The 24,009-nt window shown below is 31.2% G+C and overlaps 4 protein-coding genes across 6 annotated transcripts; 1 reads left to right on the forward strand and 3 right to left on the reverse strand.

The window, feature by feature from the left end:
- Nucleotides 1-4,434: 4,434 nt before the first annotated feature.
- Nucleotides 4,435-9,771, reverse strand: LOC105151008 (uncharacterized). The gene is made up of 5 exons (XM_087403007.1): nt 9,672-9,771; nt 7,335-7,467; nt 6,073-6,292; nt 5,775-5,978; nt 4,435-4,876 (listed from the first exon to the last, which is right to left on the reverse strand). Exons 2-5 carry the CDS (start codon nt 7,353-7,355, stop codon nt 4,701-4,703), a joined length of 621 nt encoding a protein of 206 aa, XP_087259133.1. The 5' UTR covers nt 7,356-7,467; nt 9,672-9,771; the 3' UTR covers nt 4,435-4,700.
- A 3,523-nt stretch (nt 9,772-13,294) lies between these two features.
- Nucleotides 13,295-14,487, reverse strand: LOC147910638 (solute carrier family 2, facilitated glucose transporter member 8-like). The gene is made up of 3 exons (XM_087415164.1): nt 14,370-14,487; nt 14,109-14,257; nt 13,295-13,405 (listed from the first exon to the last, which is right to left on the reverse strand). Exons 1-3 carry the CDS (start codon nt 14,485-14,487, stop codon nt 13,295-13,297), a joined length of 378 nt encoding a protein of 125 aa, XP_087271290.1.
- Nucleotides 14,488-16,064: 1,577 nt separating this feature from the next.
- On the forward strand, nt 16,065-19,279 carry LOC105150979 (ubiquitin carboxyl-terminal hydrolase MINDY-3 homolog). The gene is made up of 5 exons (XM_011064396.2): nt 16,065-16,391; nt 16,759-17,158; nt 17,236-17,504; nt 17,624-17,921; nt 18,056-19,279. Exons 1-5 carry the CDS (start codon nt 16,286-16,288, stop codon nt 18,360-18,362), a joined length of 1,380 nt encoding a protein of 459 aa, XP_011062698.1. The 5' UTR covers nt 16,065-16,285; the 3' UTR covers nt 18,363-19,279.
- Nucleotides 19,280-19,380: 101 nt separating this feature from the next.
- Nucleotides 19,381-22,900, reverse strand: Atu (Another transcription unit). 3 transcript variants are annotated; one of them, XM_087416945.1, is made up of 7 exons: nt 22,767-22,900; nt 22,591-22,691; nt 21,666-22,409; nt 21,161-21,555; nt 20,427-21,017; nt 20,136-20,334; nt 19,381-19,893 (listed from the first exon to the last, which is right to left on the reverse strand). In XM_087416945.1, the coding sequence occupies exons 2-7, from the start codon at nt 22,643-22,645 to the stop codon at nt 19,727-19,729; spliced, it is 2,151 nt and encodes a 716-aa protein (XP_087273071.1). In that variant the 5' UTR covers nt 22,646-22,691; nt 22,767-22,900; the 3' UTR covers nt 19,381-19,726. The 3 variants fall into 3 exon arrangements, with proteins under 3 accessions (XP_087273071.1, XP_087273072.1, XP_011062697.1); XM_087416946.1 differs by having other exon boundaries at nt 19,381-19,615; nt 19,723-19,893; nt 22,591-22,861; XM_011064395.2 differs by having other exon boundaries at nt 22,591-22,861.
- Nucleotides 22,901-24,009: the final 1,109 nt, after the last annotated feature.

Consider the following 24,009-nt stretch of genomic DNA (forward strand, 5'->3'; position numbering starts at 1 on the left):
TGCAGGCCAGACATCACAATAAAGGCTTGCAAACAATTATCCTCTGATATAATCGGTGGTCGGTTTCGCTATATAAATTTCAGGCTATTCTAGGCAATTGTGCAATATCAATTTTTCTTAGAAAATCGATCAATCCGTGCTAAAACAAAGCGTGCGAAAGCGGGTACATCGTGAGTCAAATACATATCGTGCAGTGCATATATTTGTAAATGATGAATTGTATATTTATGTAAATAAGTATGGTCTGTCGCAGGAGAGCGCGTGGGGGCGATTGCTCCCGCGTCCCATTGCCTTGCAAAATTTTTTGTGTCGTTTGAAAGACCATTAGACGCTCATGTCATTACCTAACTCTCATGCTATTACCCAATATAATATTCAGTTCAGCTGCCTGGCAGCGTTTCACCATACTTTCCACTAAATTTTCAGTACGTGATACGTGTGATGATCGCTATATCATTTTGGAAATGTGACCACTTCAAAATGGGCGCATATCTGTTTCAAATCTCCGTCCCGATGAGAGCCCAGAGATTTTTTGCTGGATCAGCCGATCGGGATGACCAATCTAATACATTAAGGCGATTTTCTACTTTCCAAGCCGAGCTTGTTTCAGATTATTGTATTATATTATGTTATTACATTATCTTTTATCTTTTCAGATAATAGCACAAAAATGCTGTCTAACGATCTTTCAAACGGTACGAAGAATTTTAATTTCAAGATAATGATATGAGAGTAAGTAATCGCCCGCGCGCTCTTGTACAACAGACTGCACAAATTGTAAATACGATGGTGATTTTAATTAATAAATTGTACACATTTTGCACGAAAGTTTACACGAGTAATGGTTACGTTATCGGAGACGAGTTTCACCGACATGGCATCGAGAAGTAGGAGAGATCGTCGTCAAATATAATTGAATTTTTTTATTCCAAATTTCCTTCAGTCGTAAGATTGTGTTTCAAGTCGGCCTCGAATAATTTCACCCGCCTTCATACCTCGGAAATATAATAGAATTGGGCGTAATAAAACCCACATTTTTAGCTCGTTCGTCTAAGAAGTTCCTTGCCCTTCGCTGCAGCCGTTGGATTACGATAAAATTTTCTTTTAAATTTAATATGACAAAATAAATATGATAGTATGATTTGTCCGCGATATTTTAAACTATTCAAAATCTCTGGAGCATACTTTAGGAGAATTTAGTTCTTATCAAAAGAATATATTTTACAATGAAAACAGTGAACAGTAATAATAATGACCATTACGTAAATAACACAAATAAGCAATATGTGTTTATTTTATATATATATATATATATATATATATATATATATATACATATGTATATATAATATACATATGTACACATAAAGGCACAACAGAAAAAATATCTACATAGGAACTATGTGATTCAGTGACAGAGTCGTTGTTTAGAAGAAACTTGGAGACCAAATCACGGTCCGAATCCCGCAGTGTGTGGAATGCACTGATTTTCTCTTGTTGTCTTGCATTATGAAATTTCGTAGCAATTTGATGTATTTATCTGTAGATTGAGACAGTAACAACGGACCGAGTCTATGTTTAATGGTTACGTATTCTTTAAAATATAACTCACTAAAAACAGCCCAGCCTCTGTATTTTGTAATACGTTATGACAGTAATGATATCGTTATATTGTCGTTGCGTGGATTTCGTACACGGTAAAAAAAACTACGCAATGAAATGTATGATATTGTTACTATCATAAATTACAGAATACACAAAGGCCGGTCCGTTGTTAATGTCTCTGTTTTGGACTCTTCTCTATTTCCAAGATAAAAAAATTTAAGTAGATTTCCATTTATTTAACGACTTCGTGCATAATAATTTTTTTATCTGTGTAAAAGATCGAAATTCTTGTGAAATAATATCTTATTTTTATTTTGGCGCGATATCACGCCTTTTATAGTGAGAAATACTTAGTAATATTGACTCTTCACATTATTTTCCATTTCCAATATCATAAAATTTAAGTATTTCTTACTTGGTAATTTTTTATAATTTTTTATTATTACTGTTACCTCTGACTTGTCGTATTTTATATATGCTGATTATATATATTATTATCTGTATCTTATATTTTAATATATGTACATATATAAATTATTCTATACACGCAATCGTTTATTTCCGGTGATATAATTTACAATTACAAACAGTCTATATTAATACAATAAATTAATAAATTAATTTGCATTATTGAAAAGGATGATTTTTCTTTCGCCATTATTCAATGTAATCGCAATGAAGGACCGGGAGTCTTAATGTCAAATGTGCACGCTTGGCTGCCTTGACGATCTGTATCCCCATTACCGTAGCACAATTTCAACAGAATAATCTCGTAGAATATAAAGATGGTAAAAGAAGATCCGCCTTCGAGACGCTCGTACAATCTTCAGCAGATGTTCCGTAATATCGAAATTGCCGTTGCATTATACGGGCGCTCTCTCGCCCACCCTTAAATCTTCAATAGATGCCAAAATTCGCGTAATCAACTTTTCTAATCTCTTTCGAAACCTACCTGATATTACAGAGAATCTTGAGACTTTCGATGGTTCTCAAGGCTGACGAGATAATCGAAAAAGAGAAGAGAGATCTGACTAATAAATATATCGCCGATATTTAATACGATATCGATTGCGGATTCAAAGTTCTCCCGTGCGTCGCTTGTAACCTGTATAATGTATGATAATAACAGTAACGGACAAAGAAAGAGAGAGCAGGAGAAGCGAAAATATGTAAGATAAAGAGAGAGAGAGATTCCGGGGAGCCCTGAAGAATTTGTGTGTCCTTGGCCGATATGTCGTATTTACATATACACATCGCGATTACAAAATCATCTGTCATTCGCATGAAAAATCGCACCGATGACAGTTGTTGGATCTCGATGGCTCTTAAATCCACGAATACGTTGAGAGACTATCTGTTTGGACGGTAGTGGCGGCGGCGATGGCGGCGGACGGTACTCGACATGGATGGCGACCGCGATAGGTGAAAGTCAAACTAATTACAACGAGTACACGCCGGCTGTGTTGCAAGATCCCAACTCGCTAAAAACGACGCGATTCACGCCGGGCGAGTGAATACCGGGCCGTTAAACCGGAACACAAACCGGAGCGCTTGGCTTTCTTGGGTATCTTCCTTTGTCTATCTTACCGCGATCTTGCGAATAAAATTAATTTCCTTTTTACGCCGACTACCGTTGTTGCGTACGTAATTTGCGTATTTCTATGTACGTATTATACATCCGCGGTATACGAATACTATCGCTTGAGACACACGAAGCAGATTATTTAAGTTATAGAATTGAGACATTAGTATGAGCTAAGTTGGCGCATTTGTCCATCCAATCTGAGTGTATCACGAGTATCACGAATTATCTGATCTGTAAAACGGGTCACCTGTTCGGCAATGCTTCATCGTGCCCGATTTAACGGACGCATTTCATCGCATAAATTTCACCATGCGAGCGTAACATCGTTAAAACTTGCGAAAGTATCAGAAAAACGACGTGGCAAGATTAAGTCGCTAAGTGTGAAAGAAATGCTTAAATGCGAAAGAAGCTCAACGATATATTGTTTCACTTCAAATATATGTATTTATTTAATTTAAAAGGATTGAGCAAAAGCTCTTGAAACACTCTAAATATTTACATTTCTTTTTATACTTACATTTGTGAATACTTAAAATGTTTTTAAATATTTTATATAATTGTAATATAAGATTAAAAAAAGCTAGAAGAAAATTTTGGAAAAATAAATTGGGGAAAATAAATACAACAACAAAAGAATTCAGCCTGGTTCAACTTATTTCTCATTTCTTTCCAATTCTAGCATTAGAAAGAGATGAGGAATAAGTTAAACCTCGATTAAGAATTAACCATGAGTTGTGAAAAACTGAACCTAAGTAGTGGTAATTGAAAATATTGTATGGAGTTTATGGGGTACAAATGTGGGGTATAGTTTTCCATGTGAAACTTTTTTAATGTGCTATTGTTTTTCACAATTTGATAATTATTATCAATATATCATGGCAGAAATTGTGAAATGGTTTGGCCGATCGGTTCCTTTTGGTAATCAAACGAAAGATCTTACTGGGTCTTCCTAATAAACCAGAATTATGAATTGAAATGGATTCAAATTTTCAGAAATGCGCATTCGCGAACGTTAAAATAAATTCTTTTTAATTCAAACATATTTTTATTCATTTATAGGAATTGTATAAAGGAATGATACATTTCTATGCCTTTTAATTTAAAAATAATATTAACTTTTTTTATGCATCGTAAAAACTGCTCAATTCAAAATTCTGAATAGAAAATGCAGTTTTTCAATCCAATTTAATCCAGTTAAATTCATTTGAATAGAAATTCAATTGAATAAATTTTTTTTAAATTCAGGATTCAATTGGATTCTTAAAAGACGCATAAAAATTTTAATCCATTTATATCCATTGTCGATTACTGAGATGATGTAATTCCATAGTTTTTGTTTGTTCCATCGATATCGCAAACTTCGCCTGCGTTTATCTTTTGATCTATGTAAGAGATTGAAATTCTTGCAAAATGATATTCTCACTTTGGCGCGATATTCTGTCTCTCCATGGCGAAAAATCTTTTTCTCATCTTTCGATTCGTTGTCGTTATTTTCTGCCGGCAATCAAAACTAATTTTCCAGTGGAAGTTGGGAGAAGTTCTTCTTGTCCTTTTGCTCAGTGAAATGTTTTGAATAATGTGTTATTATTGGACGGCCAAATAAATACCAAACAAAATGGGATTCTGTATGAATTCTTTGTTTGACCGGATTTTCAATTTCCGGGAATATTGTGCTTGCCACCTCCTCTGCATAAGAAATAGAGATTCTTGTAAAATATTTTGTCAATAAGATTTTGTGAAAATCAACTGATAAAATATTAAATGAATGAAAAACGCCATATTAATTCAAAGCAAATCTTCGTGCTTAATAATATTTTTTGTAAATTTACACAATTTCCAGTTTAAGCAAACTGTGCGCCGACAATCTTAAAACACAATCTTAAACTGAAACTGGAATGAATGGTTAACTGGTAATAACATAAACTAAATTGATAAGCAATTAAATATTAGTGTTTCAAGACCAACAAATAATCGGCACACAGTTTGCTTAAACTGGAAATTGTATAAATTTAAAAATATTAATATGCACAAAGATTCATTCGAATATGATATTTTTTTCCACTTATTTGTATTGAATATTTGTTTATTTTAATGTGACATCATACTGTTCTACACACAAAAAAATAGGCAAGTAATAATTACTTTAGACAAATAATAATTATTTATTTCAAGTATAATAATAATTATTTATTTCAAAAGTTCATATATCTGTAAATCTTCATAAACATTAAATTTATCACAAACATTAAATTTATTCAAAATATATTCAGAATTCTAGTAAGTTTAATACTTTGACCAAGTTTATTAAATTAAAATTAATTTTATTTGCTTATATTATATTATGAAAAGTTCGTGTCTTAAATCAATTTTATAATATTCTCCAAAAGAAAAGAAATTCTTGTTTTAAGTACAATAATAAATATTTTTAAAATTTTATAAAAAATGAGTATATTTTAAGGTTATTATAAAAAATATTCTTTGTTAAAGATAACCGTTATTTAAAAGGAAGGAAATAAATTAAGTAATCACTTTTCTTAGTAATAGAATGATATTTTTCTGCATATAAGACAAAGATCTCTCTTACCTATCGGACTGTCGTCTTTTGGGTGCAATGGAGACTCAGTCTTATCAGACAAGATCTTATCAGATGTTTCTTTGGAGCTATCATTATTATCTGGAGTGATCTCCTTAAGTGAGTCTTGCTTTGTATTTTCCCAATTGATGGGAAGCAGTTTTGAAAGCCACTCTTTCAATTCAGAAAATGTATTGTTTGATATTTTAATATGACCTGTGTAACAATTCGAAATTCTTCTAAGTTAGTCTCTTTTTTATTTTGACACAATGTCGCGCCTTTCTATGGAGAAGAAAAATCTTTTTCTTACCTATCGGATTAGCTTTAGGTCCTATGGAGAAAAAAAAATCTTTTCCTTGATCAGACTGGGAGGATTTATTGGAATTTTGATCAATGATACGAGTATTAGCGCTCGTCGTAGTTCCTTTGGATACCTCTGATTTTGTTTTTAACTCAGTCGATGTGAATCCATCTTCATGTGTGGCGTAGCTTTGTACGACGATACAGTACAAGAGTAGTAATTGCAAGCTCTAAGAAAATATAATAACACAGTTTTTTATCAATTTCTTGTAAGAGCGTTTTTACTGCCGGTTTAATATCACGAACATTTTAAGTTTATCCCTTTGCAATTTGTAATATTTTCGAATATTCGCAAATTACTTATTATGATATCCAGAGATAAAAAAAGTTGACCGTCTGCGTGCAAAAATAATTTTGTTACCCAAGAAGACAATAACCTTTATATGATTTAAAAAAATTGATCTTTTAAATTTTTTTTCATTTACCACGAACTTCGATTGCAGAGTTGATTAAGTTTCATCTTATATAACAAAGATATCTGTCCAATTATTTTATCATTATCGACAAAATCGTATGAATGAATCTTCTCCCGAAATTGAAAGCAGCGTGAAAGGTCGCTGCTCGTTTCTAATTTTTTTTTGTATTAAAAGGAGATACGTCTTATGGTTTGTCTTGACTTGTATAAACGCGGAATTAAAATTTGTTTCAGTTCGGATTAATAGAAGAAAAGGATTCTATTCACGATGTAGACAGATAGATGCCGCGTTTATTTCGATTACAATTGTATGATTACGTTACACGAGTACGCGAACGAATTTGCAAGGAGTAGCAAACGGCAGCTATAACCACTTCCGTGTCTAGATCTCGCTCTATTCCGCTCGTAAGCGTCGTAAGTCCTCGGAATTATAACAAAGTATGTACGATTACATGCAAGCACTACCAGGAGCAATTATGACTCATTAGGTCCTCCGGTCTGGCGGAATTTAATTACGTGATTAGCGTAGAAGTGCGTGCTCGAGGAGAAAATAACGCTGACGATGTTCACGCCGTTACATCTACATATTCTACGTTTCTATTTTATCACGATTCTACGACGGTTTCTATTGTGGCGCGTTTGATCGGAATTGACTTTCATGATTCGCCAACCGCAGTTTATTGAAGTTTATTTACAAGAGTGGAAGAATATCTGATGGAGGAACATATATAGTTATTTAAAATTGTAATATATTTCCTGGAATTTTTTAAAAGAAAATAATGCAGATGATTACGCACCTTTATCTGTCCCGCAAACATTTTGAAACGCTTCCTGATGTATTGTATTGGAATTCGAGACCAACCGCCAATTGACTTATCTAACTTCGAGATATTCTGCTCTTTTTAGGCTAGTATTATATTTGGATATATTCTAGTACAGATCAATAAAAGAGATTTAAAATGTCTATTGTTATAAGTGCATATCGCTAAAATAGAAATATATGAACAAATTTAAATAAATTTTTGTAATTATTTCAAAGCTATTTTATACTCAGATGTTCAAAAAATTATTAAAGGAAAATATAATTAGCTCCTAATATATTTTTTGAATTTTTAATGTATTTTAATGTATTTGTAATGTATGTTTTAATTTTTTAAATTATATTCAGGTCAATGATATCCCTAACGATTTATTTATTGAAAGTATTAAAAATATTAAATTATTCTAACATCCGCATTCCGGTGAAAAACCACGTAATGCTCAGAATTAGAAGATTCTAGAAAATGGTCGAAAAGGGAATATATCATCGTCTATTCCAATTAATTTATCTATTGCAATTTCTTTAAGCATTCGATAATAACAAACTTCTAGCTAATCCGCATTCCGACGAAAGATCACGAAATGCTTCGAAAATTTCAGGAAATAGCCGAAAAAATGATGTATTATCGTTTACTTATTCTACACGATTCCGTCATGCGATTCCCTGGGAACGAGAAATAACAAATCAAATACAAAGTCAGTAAGTTTTGGAAGGCAAACAAGATAATTGATTTATTCTATTATTTAGTTATAATCAGAGGAAATTGTGAGAGAGAGGTACTGAAGGTACATGTAATATATTGAACAAGAAATATAAGTTGTGAGATCTTTATTGCACGAACGCCTGATGTTAAATATTTATTGCATGTGCTTCTAATATTTTTTGTTCGTATTTCTCCTCTGATAATTAAATTCTAACATCGTATGCATCCGCATTATCGTTAACTTGATGATATGATACATATATGTTTTTTAAAATTTGTTATTACCTTCTCGCCACAGACCGAAGAATTGGTTTACAATATAAATTTTATAATATGGACATCATTAAAAACATTAAATATATAATGATTGATTACTGACAGGAGAATTATGTAACATCTGCATTTATTTATACATGAAATGAGATTCTTAAACAATTCGGTCTGTTATAAACTTATAATTTTTTTTTTAGTTGCTGAGGAAGATTAAGTAAAGTCCGAAACATACGTGCAGTATATACATCTCATAAAAAGTAAAATAACAGAATAAGTTAATCAGTCATCATCTTGTATGCTCGTTTAAATCTGTCGACTTTGTATTTCTTTTATTATTGAGTTATTTAAGTTTAATATAAAATACATTTTAAATGATTAAGACAATTTATAAAATAAAAAAAATTTTAATGAAATGTTTAAATAAAAAGAAACGTGATTGACTATTTAAACGTAATAGTAAAGTGTGTTTCCTATATTTTTCCAAAATTCTGGATTCTTCAATTTTTTATTTTGGGTTTTCCATGCTTGAATTCATAAAAAATTCTGATTGTATTAAAATATTATACGATTCAGAAATTTTCTTTTATAAATACAGTCTACTAATAATATTCTTGTATTGATCCTGTTCTTGTGAATGTTTATGAGCATTCTTTCTTGCTTTGTAGATATATCTTTAGGGACTTCTTAAAGGACATTTTTTTAAATACTAATCGAGTTTTCACGAAAAACAACTCTCTGCAATGTACATAACGAGGCCCACATTAATTACTCAATTGTTGGAGGCTCAATATAACACAAAGAATATAATAAAGAATACAATAAATATTTTTTGAAAATTACATTTTATTATGTCCCAGCGAAAACATAGTTATCCCTTACCTCTATCTTCTCAAAACAGAAGAACAGCACTTTAAGAATTAATTTAAAATGTAAACTCGTTATTTATATACTTTAAGTCATATTAAATTTGACATTGACAATCATATGAAAAAAATTTTGATATATTTCGTAATAGAAAAACATCAATTACCAACAAAACGAACGTGTCATGGTGATAATTTTTTTACAACTTTAATACTTATCTAAGAACAGTTAAAGATATGGAAAGAAAAACCTTTAATGGTTAAGTTAGATGTAATCATTTAAATTTATTTAAATGACTACGTAGGTAGTATATAATTCATATAGAATTAAGCGATTCAATTTGATTATTAAAGACTTTCTTTCCTTCTTTATTGTTGTATGTTTCATGTAAGATCCTAGAAATTTTTTGTTTAATAAAAAATTTTTTTCAAGAGATTTCTATTAATTATAATAGATTTTTAAGTAAGATCTTACCAGCAAAAGTCCTTCTTCTACCTTCTTCTGTATTATAAATAGGAGCCTTTGTTCTCACATCTAGGTACTATTAAAACTGAATGTCCATGTCGTGCTTCACTGGTCCTAATATATATACCATCTTACATACATGTATCTAATGGATCTTACGACCCTATATTTTTAGAAGTCTGATAAAACACTCATCCTCAAATGTTATTGATAATTTTCCTTTTATTTTTATCCTAAACTTTATGACTTGTCCAGCTAGATATTAACATTCCTTTTCGAATGTATGTCATGCATTCACTAGAAACATCAATTTTCAGAGCCTCTTATCACTCGAGAATAAACGAATCCTCTAACTCCATTTCTAAAATTGTAATTACAAAAGATTAACGCAACAAACTAGAATCTAAATTCGGGATCCTTCACTCTTGTATCTAGATATTGTTAAGACTACATGCCCACGACTCTTGTAATTATTCCAATCGTCTATAAATACTTAATTTTTATGAACTTATATTTCTACATATTATATACAATATATTTGAAAATATTATGTAATGTTCCACTCAATATCTTTCTCGAAAATTTGATATCCTGTTTTTTACACAATTGAATTCGTCTTTAAATAATTTAATTTTTCACAAAGTATTTTTCGTACTTTTGTCAGTAAACGCACCATGTTGAGCTATCATGCCTTCACGAAATGCTCGTGGATCTACGAGCTTTTGCTTTCACTTGGAATGTACGATTACGAGCAATAATGAATAATGCATATGCATAAAGCGTAAGACATGTTATTTATTGTATCAAGATAAGAGTGTACGCACATTGTATTAAAATATAACTATTTAAGTGTAATTTGCGCGAGAAAAAATTTACATTCCCTATATTAAAGACGAAGTAACAAAAGCAGAGTGTAAGAAATAGATGTTAGCAATCCATAAATTACATAGAAGTTGCATAAATTAAGCCAATAAAAATATATGGCTAAAGTGAAGAGCAGATGAGATCAAATATTATTTTATTAACATATATAAAATTAGTAATTTTTTTATATTATGCACGTAGCACATTTATTATGTATATAATGTTTCAATTTATTATTTATATTATTGCATGCATTATAAGGATTTTGTATTTTAAAATGAGGAAAAATTATAAAAAATGAGCGAATTTATTAGAATATTTAATTTCATTGGTCAATATATCTATTTACTTACTTTTATAATTTATTTTAAAGTACAGGATCTCTTGAAAGATAATGGGCGATAATCGCAGGCAATAATCTGAAAAATATGAAAATGCTCCTCTGTGAAATTGGAAAACCAAAGGAAAACATTTTTAAGCAATAAACACAAGGTATTGCACTATAGAGCTAATTAACATTTTAATATATAAATGCAGCTACATGTCATAGATATACGAATTTGTATGTGATTATATCACACCGATTTAATAAACTGATAACCAGTAGCGACAATTGCATTTCTATGAAAGATGACTTAAAAAATTTATTTTTTGCGTTTATATATCCTGATTATTCTGCGCAAAAGAATTTGCTTCACAAAACTCTCTGTGGAAAAGTTGTAAAAATAAAATGGGCGTATATTGGCAAATAATATAAAAAAATACTTTTTCTCGTATCTATGTTGTATGATGTACTTTAAAGATAGAGAATCCATCGTGATATCCACGAATCCACATACCACAGATGGTATGGATTCAACAAACATAGATACAACAAACATTATAAACTCTAGATGAACGCGTGACACGTAGAAAGAATTAAAAAGAAAAGAATTAAAATTCACTCGAAAGCTCTTGAATTGTACTTTTAATTCTGTTAACTTTAATTAGAAACAATTTTTTTACGGAAAAATGTAGAACTCTGTTTTTGACTGTATTTTACAATTAATTAAAATTCTGACAGGATATCCAAATTTTAAAAATGGCATTGTGTTCAACGTGAAAAATCTTCAGAATCTACTGTCGCACTTCGGAAAAAATTTGACATAAAACTATATAACTATATAACTATATAACTATATATTTTTAATTATTTTTAATTAATTTTAATTAATTATAATTTCGATTATTTTAATTATTTTTTATTAATCTTAATTATTAAAAAAAAATATTTCTGTTGCAAATGACGCGTTTTATATTACTTGCGAATTCTTATATTACCTTACATTAATTTGCATAAATTGTTTCAGTAACATTAAACTATTCATTGCATTCGTTTAACATGTATCTTCAATTTTTTTAAAAGTTTCTATCTGTAACTTGCCTCTAAAGGCATCTTCTATCTGTGTTTTCGTCTTCCCCAGTGTCTCTGGTAAAGCAATCATTAGAAAAATAGTAGCAATAATAAACATGCAGTAAAAACAAATGCATTTCTATGCGTTACCATTACTGGATACGATTGTATTATGTAGCTGCCCACAAGAGAGATAAAAGTAGTAAGCTGCCCGAGAACGGCGAGAACGTTCACATATCTGGTAAGATACTGTTCCGGAATCATGGACCAAGGAATCGAAAAAAATCCAAATGATCCAAAATTCTGCGATTTAGAGATTGATTCTAAACTTTATAATTAGCTAATATTGACAAATCATTTTTAAGATAATACCTAAAGTTAAATTTATGTTAGATTTTTGCCAAAATCATCATAATAATTACTTTCTTAAAAAAAATTATATAACTATTGACGAAATATTTATGAAAACATTATTTTCTTACCACATAGAAAAGGATACAAACAATGGGAATAGTTGTAATGCCAATGTTCTCAAAAAATTGGAGGTACACTGCTAAAACGCTCAAAGAAATTGATATACCAACACCACACAGACACAATCGAAATAGTTCGACGACCAATTCTAATAAAATTTCGAAATTTATTATATAAATCTCTGGAATATTATCAATTTGAAAGATATATCATAACGTGTATCTAATGAGCATTTTAATAGAGCAATCTACAGATTAATCACAAAAGTCCATAAAAAAATATCCCGACAACTGTTGAGTTTAAAACATTTAAAATTACAGGTATAATATTAAATTTTCGCTAATTAATAATTACCGTTCTTGTCATCGATTATTAATTTTACTTCAACTATTGGTGTTTGATTTTTTATATGTATTATGTTTTTATAAAAAATTCATATTGAATGTAATTGTAAACTGTACATAATAAAGAAAAATAATTACCTTTTGCTACAACATGCAGTGATTACAATACTAGTTGAATTATTCCTACTATTACAGTGATCAAAAATGGATCTATTGTTATGTTGATCCTGGTGATAAGATCAACAGTATAAAATATAAACATATAAAGTTCACAAAGCTTCTTAAAAAAGTAAATAGAGATTTAATATCACAAAAGATTTCCACACTTCTAGTAGAAGGATTGTTCTCCAAATTCTTTTTAATATGCTCCACACATTCCAAGTAAAAAACCTCTGTCCGGTTTTTTTAGTCGAGGAGAAATCTATTCGGTAATTTTCAGATATTTCAAATTTATTTTTCGACTCGATATAGTTTGTCATTTTGGTAAACTCTTCTTGGAATTCTGTAGTTTCCTGACGCAGTCCGCGGATACAAAGTAGAATCCTAGCATCTTCCTTTCAGCCTTTTAAGAGCAACCACTCAGGACTTTCGTGGATGAAGAAAATATTGCATAGGACAAACAATATGGAGAGTATGGAAAAAAATGCTGCTATTGATCTCCAATCGTTCTGAAATAATATAAATGTGTTTTAATAAATGTAAATAAAATAAAATATAAATATTAATTTATATTTATATTTTATTATATATCTATATGTTAATTACATATATTATATGTATATATTTATTACGTTAACAATAGTAACGTCTAAAGTTTTAATTTGTCTATTTTTAGTAAAATCGATATTAATGCACTCAAATAAAATTCAAAAAACAAATAGAGTACAATAGTTTATTATCAGAATGGCAGCAAATTAATAAATAGTAAATTTGATTTAAAAAATTGAACAGATTTGATTTCGTCTGCGTTCGCATTGCTCTAGCGAGAGCCTGTTGATATAACTGATGGCAGATTGGCAGCAAAAATCGAAAAAACTTATCAAATGTAGATTCTGCTCGATTTCTGCTATTAATCTGCGTCAAACTATGTGCAAGTCTGCTTGATTTCTATCATCAATCTGTTTTGAAGTCATGTAAAGAGTTTTTCTCTCACACTTGTATGGCATTTGCCAGTATTTCATTTCACGGATTCTGCATCAAAGTAACCTTTCTGTTGACAAAATTTATCAGCAGATATTTTGCAAAATTTCAAACGAACTTGTTTGACTGAAATTCTGTATTAGATAACGTGTGATGATTAACTCAAATTTTATCTAATTATCAATGATATTTTTATTCTCTTATTAATAAAAAATTATTTAATGCTCTTACCTGTAGAACAAATCCTAGAAGATAAACGATCAGAATTCCGGTGATAAGAGCTATGTTCGGGATAATTGTAATGACTGTTTTCCATGAAGTAATAGAGATTTCTGCTAAATATATTCCAACATAAGCTGCGCATATACCCATTGCAATTCCTGAAAATTTAAAAAGCATTCCTACGGATTGTTTTTGTTTGCTTTTTCATTAAAGAAATAACCAGTTTCAAGAAGATTTGGTTTTCCTTTTTCAATTCGATGAATTTCTCACCTGTTAGCATTCTACCGATGAAAAGTTGTATCACATTATAACTACTCGCAATGAGAATCCATCCCAAAGAAAAATTTACACCACATACTATCATAGTACAGAGTCTTCCATAGTTCATTATGATAAGAGGCAACCAATAATTTGGGAGATAGATACTGTAGAAGCTAGATAAAAGTTTTTCGAATAAATTTTTGTATATAATTAGGTTCATATAAAATTATTCAAATTATTGTTGTTATCAACAGATATGTTAAAAGTCATAAAAATTGAAATCGTATTATTTATTACAAAATATGTTAATAAGTACATTCTGTAGTAGGAAATAAGATTAAATTTTTTTCGTTGAAAACAGTTATTACCGAAAAAAGATATCTCCATTGCGTTTAAAATTATTGATGATCTATTACTTGCCAGTACTGGAAGTACTACGGAGGAATATCCTAAAGTGGCTCCTGCATTAATTAAAGCCAAATTGCAGATAATAGTATAAAGAAACTGCAATAGATTATACAAACTGATATAAAAGAAATTAAATATTAAATATAATATTTTATCATATTTTTCATTTTTATTGTGTAAAAATTAAATATACGCTATTTCTTATTTAAGATTTTAGAAGTCTGTAGAACTCTACATTTTAAAAATTCATTTTATAAAATTTCTGCAGTAGTAAACCACATTAATTAAAGATAATTATCTCTTTTCTTTATGCTATTAAATATATATATAAATAATTAGCTTGATCATATACCAAAAAGAGAAGTTCTTTTTGTATATTCAATCGTAGATACATTCTTGTATTTGCCATATTATTACTTCCTTGCAAAAATATATCACAAAATAATTCTTGATTATCTATTTTTAGTCATAAAGACATTATGTGATTTCTTAGATAATACGTGAATGGCTGTCTGGATAAAAATTAATTGTGTACAAGTTGCGTTTAGCAAACACGAAACTATATTACTAATATATTTAAACACAAAGTTTCCAGAAACATTAGCAATTATTCACTTTATACACTTAAAACAATTATTCACCCTATACACTTAAAGTATATTTCAAATAATAATATAACCAATAAACAATACAATCCGTCTTGTTAAAGTAACTTTGAACTTTGAGCCAATCATCTAATTAGACGTAAAAAATGTACTGAATTTTTCACGCAAGACTTCTTGCAATGTCGAAAATAGTTCTTAAACTAATCGAAAATAGTTCTTAAGCTTTTTAATATATGACTTACATATACATGGTTACTTAATATCTCATTACGAAGTAATAAAGTATAGAGATATTTTTGTTATTCACGTACGTGTATTGCTACATATTGTTTTAAAAAATCAAAACCATTAACTCATTCAAGGTCAGCAAATAATATTACAAACATAATTGCGCGATAATTCGTGAAAATTATCGTACTTTAAGATATTTTGTTAATTATTTTGCCAGTTATATTTAACCTTCTTTTTAAAAAAATCGCATTACCTCAAGAAACTGAATTGCATATAGGTAGAGTTTTTACTATAAGCTATAAGGCCTATAAGTAAAACAACGTTGAAATAAAGTCGTTGATTACATTAGCTAAAGTTTAGTCGAAGTAATTCTAACTCTTGAATTTGTGTTCAAACTGAAATTCGATATATCGATTGCGCATATTCGAGTGCGCATCGTCGTGGAAAGGGATCCATCTTTGTTCGCACTTCACGTGAAAGAGAAAACGGTTCAAAATGGCGACGTACTTGGCAGGTTTCTGTTGTGCAAAATAGGTTATCGAGTAGTTCCTATATGCGACCGATAATTCAGGATTTAACGTGAAGCTAATAGTGCCGGAAAGTATTATGATTAGTTCCAGATAAGATTCGTGTACACGGCGCGTTTTAATCTCCCGTATTATCGCGCGCACCCGGAAGATAATGGCCGATAATGCCATTGCGGGCGACGACGAGCTCCTGAAAAATATTAAAACGCTTTTGTGGGGTTCGACCGTCAAGGAGGACGTTTTCAAGCGATGGGCGCAAGGTATTGAGGCTTTCTTCTTCAATATGGCTTATTCTCATGTAGACACAAGAATTTTATATGGGACCACACCGATCCAATGGTCAATCATTAGTGTTAATAGCAACTTTCATGCAAGATAACCTGTGAAAATTCATTCATTTTGCCTTACCCAATTATTTTCTATAAAAGTATTTGCTTAACAGCAATGTATAATTGATTAAGTTGATAACTTAGTGTTGAATAATGCTCATGTACCTCTTATATAATATATACAAAACGTAACATTATAAAGTTTCTAGAAATATTATAAATGTATTACTGTATTATTACTATGTAATGTATTACACTGTATGTTCTAATTATGGTTACATTAATTAATTTTTTGTAGGCTTCTACTTCAGTATAGATGAACCTACTGCGCTTGTACAGACGGAAGGAGGACCCTGCGCTGTGATAGCTGCGGTTCAAGCATTTATTTTAAAGCAGTTACTGTTGGAGAGCGATGTTATAACTTGGAAGGATATCAAAGATGAAAAATGTGATCAATTACTTGTGAAAGCCCTGATTGAAATTATAAATCAGGCTGCTGATGTTCAAGATCCTAAGTATTCAGTAGTACACGCCAATGATTCTAATGACTTCGTATCTAGCAAAGAAGGCACTGATTCTAAATCAGTGGAGCCAATGGCAAATTCAACCCAAGATATTAGCGAAGGTAATCAAATTAACGAAACATCGGCTACCAAACAAGTGTCATTAGAATCAGAAGCTTTTCATTCTCAATTAAGGTAAGCTTATATTAGAAAATAATATTCTAATAAATTTTAATTTTTTAAATATTTTGCTATTAATTCATATTTTATAGGATATTTACTACAAATAGCATCGATGATGTAGAAGATTTCTTTACGGAACGAATTGGAATGTTAAAAGATCAGTATGGTATATTACTTCTACTTTATACAGTGATGTGTACAAAAGGAGTTCTGGAAATATGCTCCGAAATGTCGGATCCCACAGAACCCATGATCGATTCTACCTATGGATATGGAAGCCAAAGTTTAATAAATTTAATGCTTACTGGCCGGGCAGTTAGTCATGTCTGGGATCACGATCAAGATATTAGTGGATTAAGTGAGTTGATTTTTCTTTCTCTTTAAACTTGATTACATTGTCATCTCAATTCTATGTATATTTTAATTGTACGTAGATTATTCTTTCTACATCAGTACTCTATATTACGTATTTTGCAGAATTACGCGGTATTGATAAACAGAATACAGTAGGATTTCTCACTCTGCTAGAGCATTTACGGTATTGTGAAGTGGGTACATTTTTAAAATCACCGTCGCATCCAATCTGGGTGCTAGGATCGGATACGCATCTAACTGTACTCTTCTCTACGGAGAAGCGATTAGTGAGTCCAGAGACACCGTCGGAACAAGCGCGAAGAATTTTCAAACGCTTTGACCCAGAAGGGAATAACTTTATCGCCGCAAATTTACTACAGGATGTATTGGCGGAACTAGGACTAGTAGCCGTTGCTGAATAGTATGTATTAACGCTTTCGTAGTTTATATATTATTTACATTTTGCATTAATAGGCGTGTGTGAAATTATTTATATTAAATTTGATTTTAATTTTAACTATCGATAACAAATTTTATATCTAAATGTTCTTGCAGTGTCGATATCATGAGGAAGAGACTGGACAGTGAAAATTTAGGAATAATACTTCTTGCATCGTTTATGGATGAATTTTTTCCTGAGGAACCATGTATGTGCCCAGATATGTTCGTCTTATATCACTACAATGGTCTACAGCGTAGCAATCCGGAAAATAGAGTGAAATATCACAAAGGACAAGCGGTATTGCTTGAGTGTACTGTAAAATGTATTATGGATAGCAATCCTATGCTGACGGTCCTGCAAACAAAGTGGCCAAGGATTGAGATACAGTGGGATGTAGGACGAAATCCTAGTTTAAATTAGAATTTATAAACTGTAATATATATGTATACAATGGAGCTGACACATAGAGTGACCTGACCGAGCGCTTCTATAGAAATATCGTTGAGGATTACCACTTTAAGATCGTAGTCTAGTCAAATCGGCCATCTTCTGGTTTACATTGGTGAATACCGTAAGGCTATTGAGTATACTTGCCAATAAAGAAATATTAATTATTTCTAGGGAAATATGTAGTATTCATAACGCATGGTCAGTATAAAAACTTACTAATTTAATACGTACAATTTATTGTCAAAGTATTGCTTCACACTGACTACGTCAACGTGATTTAAGTACCTTATTTTTATTGAATATATATTAGACACAATTTAATTATATTCTTCAAAAGTATCTTAACGAAATTTTTCAGCACATTAGGATTTAACGGTGGTCGATTGCAAGTAATTTACAATAACACAAGCATTCTGTTATCTCGAGCAGTTTACTTCATAATGGAGATTTTGATTATATACGGAAAAAAAACAAGTTCTATGTGGATTTTAATAAAGTTCATTTTGTTGTATATTATATAGATGAAATGTTATCGAGTATTGTGAGACATATTAACACTTTCCGTATATTATTATTTCGCAGTTCTTGCCATAAAAATTATTTGAATCAAATCAAAAATTTTTTTATAAAAATTATTTCAGAAAGCTCTGTTTTAACAAAATTGTTAAATTAAATTTCAAGTCCTCTTTCTCGATGTAATAAAGATGTAATAAAAATTAGAGCTACGAATTCCCAAAAAATTGATGTGCTAAGTAAAATATGCGTGCACTTTCGGAATACTACTTAATACATAATTTAATAGATATTTGGTCAATATTTATTTTATATGACTTTTGCAAAACTGCAGTTACAGTGTTAAATAATAAACTTACTACTTTTGAAATACACTTATCGCAATATGATTTCAACACTTTGGAGTAGTGATTAAATTCCTGCGATAAAGATTTTTAAGGATCAGTAGGAGTGACGAGCCAACTTATTTACCAGATGCATGTTTACACTCTACTATATTTTGCCTTATTACAGTGCAGTTGGAGTACAAATAATTTTATTCATTATGTTTCAAGACCAAATTGCAAAATCTGGCTCTGTAGAAGCCTTCACAACTTCGTCAAAAAGATTTGATAAAATATTTCTTCTACAAGACAAATATGTAGAAGAAATTGACGACTTTAAATATGTATTTATTGATTTATTTACATGATATATGAATCAGATATTACCTATAAAATTATTAAATATTATTTCATGCTATTTGCATTGTGTGTTGTAATGACATACCGTAATAGTTGTCATAAAAGAAAACTACTAAATTCTGAATTATATATACATTTTTAATCACTCGCATCATCAACTTGATTATCGTCTCCGCCGCTACCCGCAGAGCTTTCAGAAGTGGATTCTTCATCTGAATCTTTTAGAATTTTTCCTTTAATATTCTTTTTAGGTCTGTGTGTCTCAATATCTGATCCTTCCTCATCCGAAGAATAAATATTCGATGCTGAAATAAAGCGTTTTTTAAGTTACAAACGAAGAATAAATTAATAGTGAACAGAATAAATTAATCTAATATAACACATGCAATGAAAATATAAAGATAATATATCTTGAAGTTAAAAGATATTACATTTTACAGTGCAACGTAAAAAATTTTTTTTTGACAGAAAAAATATTAAGATCATGTTTTAATAATAATGTTATGAATATTAAAATATGTTCTAATATAATGTTATGAATATCAACCTTTAGAAGGAATCGCTCCTTTTTTATATTTATTTTTTATGGCTGCTAATGATATTGCACCATCATCATCAGAACCATCATCGTGATAAGCATCACCACTGTACGCTCCTGTAGCACGATTAGTATTTCTGCTACCACTAGTACTTTTCTTCGTTTTGTTTTGAACTCGCATAGCCATACGTAGCTTTTCTTCCTCTTTCTAAAAAAAAAAAAATTAAAAACAGAATGCAATGACAATCAATTTAACATAATACATATATAGAAATGTTAACATGTACAGTATATACATACCTTTATCATTTCATACCTATTCTGATCTGGGTTCATTCCCACTTGAGAAAGAACTTTAATGCCAGATGTCTTTTGCGATCTGTCGGCCAAGGACATAGTCATCTTCCTGTGTGTGAACGATTCAGTGGAATGCGGCCGGAATGTTAGTTTTGTTCGAAATACTGCTTGACCCTGTAGACCTGTACCTTGGCGAATATAGAGGTGGTTGTGATCGCCCTGTAATGGCTGTTTATACACATCGAAAATTTCTGAACCCAAATGCAGCGACATACTACCGTCCGACCACTTAACGAATCTCGCGTTACTCTGTTTCACCATTTTGCCATCGTCACTAAATGATTCCTTCCACCTCAATGTATTTTCAACTTTGAGCTTCAGTCGAGCACGACCTTCTTCATCTAGAGTTTCTTCTTCATCAATTTCATCTTCGTAGGTGTCGTGATCGAATGGCCTTGTTTCGACAGATAAGAAATTCGGCAATTTCACAAAGTGAATCTCGCGTCCTAGATCGGTAGTAATTTTCGGGATTTCTACGTCAATTCGAGTCTCTGGAGGTGGTTCTGGTTCTTCTTCCTTATCTTTATCGTCCTCCTGCATATGGAATAAAATTAATGTTAAAATGTATTCATAGTCTTCTTGTCAAAATCCATTGCACTTTTCTTATCATATATTAAAAATAAGTGACATTCTAAAATCATTAAAAAAAAAAGTAAAAATTTGTTTAGTCGACTTACGTCTTCGATAACAGATCGACTTGGACCTTCTCCGCCACTCTCGGATCTGCCGCGGCTGTGACTCCTACTCCTACTTCTACTTCTGCTTCTGCTTTTGCTTCTGCTGCGACTTTTACTTCTACTTCTACTCCGACTGCGACTCCGTTCTTTTTCTTTTTCTTCCTTTTTATCCTTTTCGTCGTCTGTACTAATGTCACTTGCATCACCAAATAATGCGTCCGCAGTTGGAGCGACACTGTTTTCCTTGTCAGCTGTCTCATTCTCAGAATCTGAGTCTATTATCGGCTTACTTCGTTTCACAATTTGTTCCGTATCTGATCCGGAACTACTATGTTGCCGTTTATTCTTTGATTGTTCTTCGTCACTCTCATCGGATTTTGGACTACGATCGTTAACTAATTGAAGAAAAAATTTCAACATTAAACAATAATTAATTAGCTAATACAAATAATAACTTCAAGCTAAAAATCATTCTGAATATTATAATTAATGAAACTAAGCAAACCTGTTTGTTTGAAGGATTTGTTCGATTCATTATCGCTTTTATCGTTTTTCGGACTTTTAGATCTTGATCTCTTATCATCAGATCTTTTATAATCTGCTTTTTTTGGTTCATCAAATTTCCTCGAAGATGCAGAAGAATTCGATCGCCTTTCTGTTGGACTCGCTGAACCTCCTGACTTATTACTTCTTTGAGAAGAAGCACTTCGAGATCTACGACTTTTCGGGGAATCGTAACCAGATGCATTGGATGCGGGGGAGGCCGGAGTCTTGGATTTTCTTTCCACCGATCTAGAACGTGCAGATCTTGAACTGACGGGTGACTTTGGACTCGAGGAGCGTATGCTGCCGTGTGGTGATGGCGAGCGTGATCGAGGAGACTTTGGAGAATCCACCGAGCTGTGAGAGGCTGCTGATTTTGGCGTGCCGCTTCTGGATCTCGGAGAACCGGATTTTTCGCTCTGGACAGAACCCACGCTTGAACGTCTCGAGCCAGATCCAGCCGGTGATGACGGACTTTCCGATCGACGACTGCCGTCCAACTTATTCGACCCGACTGGACTCTGGCTGGTAGACCTCGAGGCGCGGCTACCGCTAGCGTTTGATGCGGGTGAAGCTGGTGCTCCGTTCTCGTCCTCGGAATGCTCGTCCCTAGCATTGGTTAACGTTTGTTGGGCCGGAGCCTGCGATGCTCGGCTATCACTACGGCTCGATCTCGAGGACGCGGAAGCATTATCGGACTCCGATCCTAAAAACAAAATCACGAAATCAGAAAGTCGCTCGCGATAAAACATAACCTCAAGTAGATAATTAACAAATTATCCGTTCTGTTTAATATTGTGAATATATTAAGATATATTAATATTTTATGGAATTGCGATACTTGCAGATGAATGATAAAAATAATATAATCTGTCGATATTACATACCAGAATCGCCGCTAGAATCACGCAAAGTTTCTCGCACCGGTGACATATTTACCATGTGTTCAAGATTGGATAACGGAGCCACTTCAAAATAGCTCAAATCGCTTAAAGAGAAACAATTCGTACGCAGATTTCAAAAATACATGGTGCACGGGAAAAATAATATATCAGTTATTCACCTTTCATTTTCTTCTTTTAAGAAAAACAAGAAACTAATATAATTGATTTATACGTTCCGTACAGCAGTTGCTATTAAAACTATCATGGTTAAAACTGTTTGTACACTCCAATACACTTTTTTTATTTTCCTTCTCTTTCTCTCTCCAACGTAACTGTGTTCTTATTTTATTTTAAGTGTAGAAAATATAGTACAACTATGTAACATTTTTTTTATATCTCAGAATTCCCAAATCATAGTTTTTTCAATATACATATCTTGAAATGTGCATCGTTATTCTAAAGTGATATAGCATATAAATATGTAAATATTGCATATACATATGTAAAATACACACACACACACACACACACACACACACGCACATGCGCGCGCGCGCGCACACACACACACACACACACACACACATACATACATACATATATTATATATATGTACAAATAAGTAAATAAGTTTACAAAACAATATGTATGAAATATATACATAAAAATTACGTAGAAAAAATTAAGCAAATAATTAGAGATATAATTGTTACACATTTCAGTCACATATTGATTCAAAAATATATAATTATTAAATGTTCTATTAATGAAATCAGATAGAAAAAAAGGATAAATCGAGGAATAAATATATATAAAATTTTTTAAATAATTTGTATTTGCAGGAACATAAATATGCATGTGCAAAAATCGTTATGGATATAATAATTATAAACATTTATATAGCGTACATTGCACAATTTATAATTATATACTGAAACAAACGCTATTATATATCATTTCAACTAAGGTTTATAATTTGGATATCTTTGAAATAGTTTAATCATTTTTTCAACTCCTATTTATTACAACACAATTTTATAATACGCAACAAATAATTTCTGATATTATTTTCATATCATAGTATCGTCGAATTTTTATCAATTTTTTGATTTTTAATTTCTATTAAAAAATTCTGTTGATGTGTTTGAAGCTCAATGTCCACGATGCTAGAAATCAGTCCGAGATCTCGGACAGAGAAAAAATTAACAAATCACAAGTTGATTACATGATCATTGCGATTGGTCAATTTTTTCTTCATAAAAAAAATAGATCAAAAAAAATAGATCAAAATAAAATTCAGAAATATCTCCAGGTACACATTGATTTGACATTTACACAAATATCAGAGAATTATGTCAACTCTATAAATATGTGTGTGCGCGCGCGCGCACACACACACACACACACACACACTCCCCCGCA

This window comes from Acromyrmex echinatior, chromosome 2 (assembly GCF_024713525.1).
Source record: "Acromyrmex echinatior isolate Ae372 chromosome 2, ASM2471352v2, whole genome shotgun sequence".
NCBI classification, from domain to species: Eukaryota; Metazoa; Arthropoda; class Insecta; order Hymenoptera; family Formicidae; genus Acromyrmex; species Acromyrmex echinatior.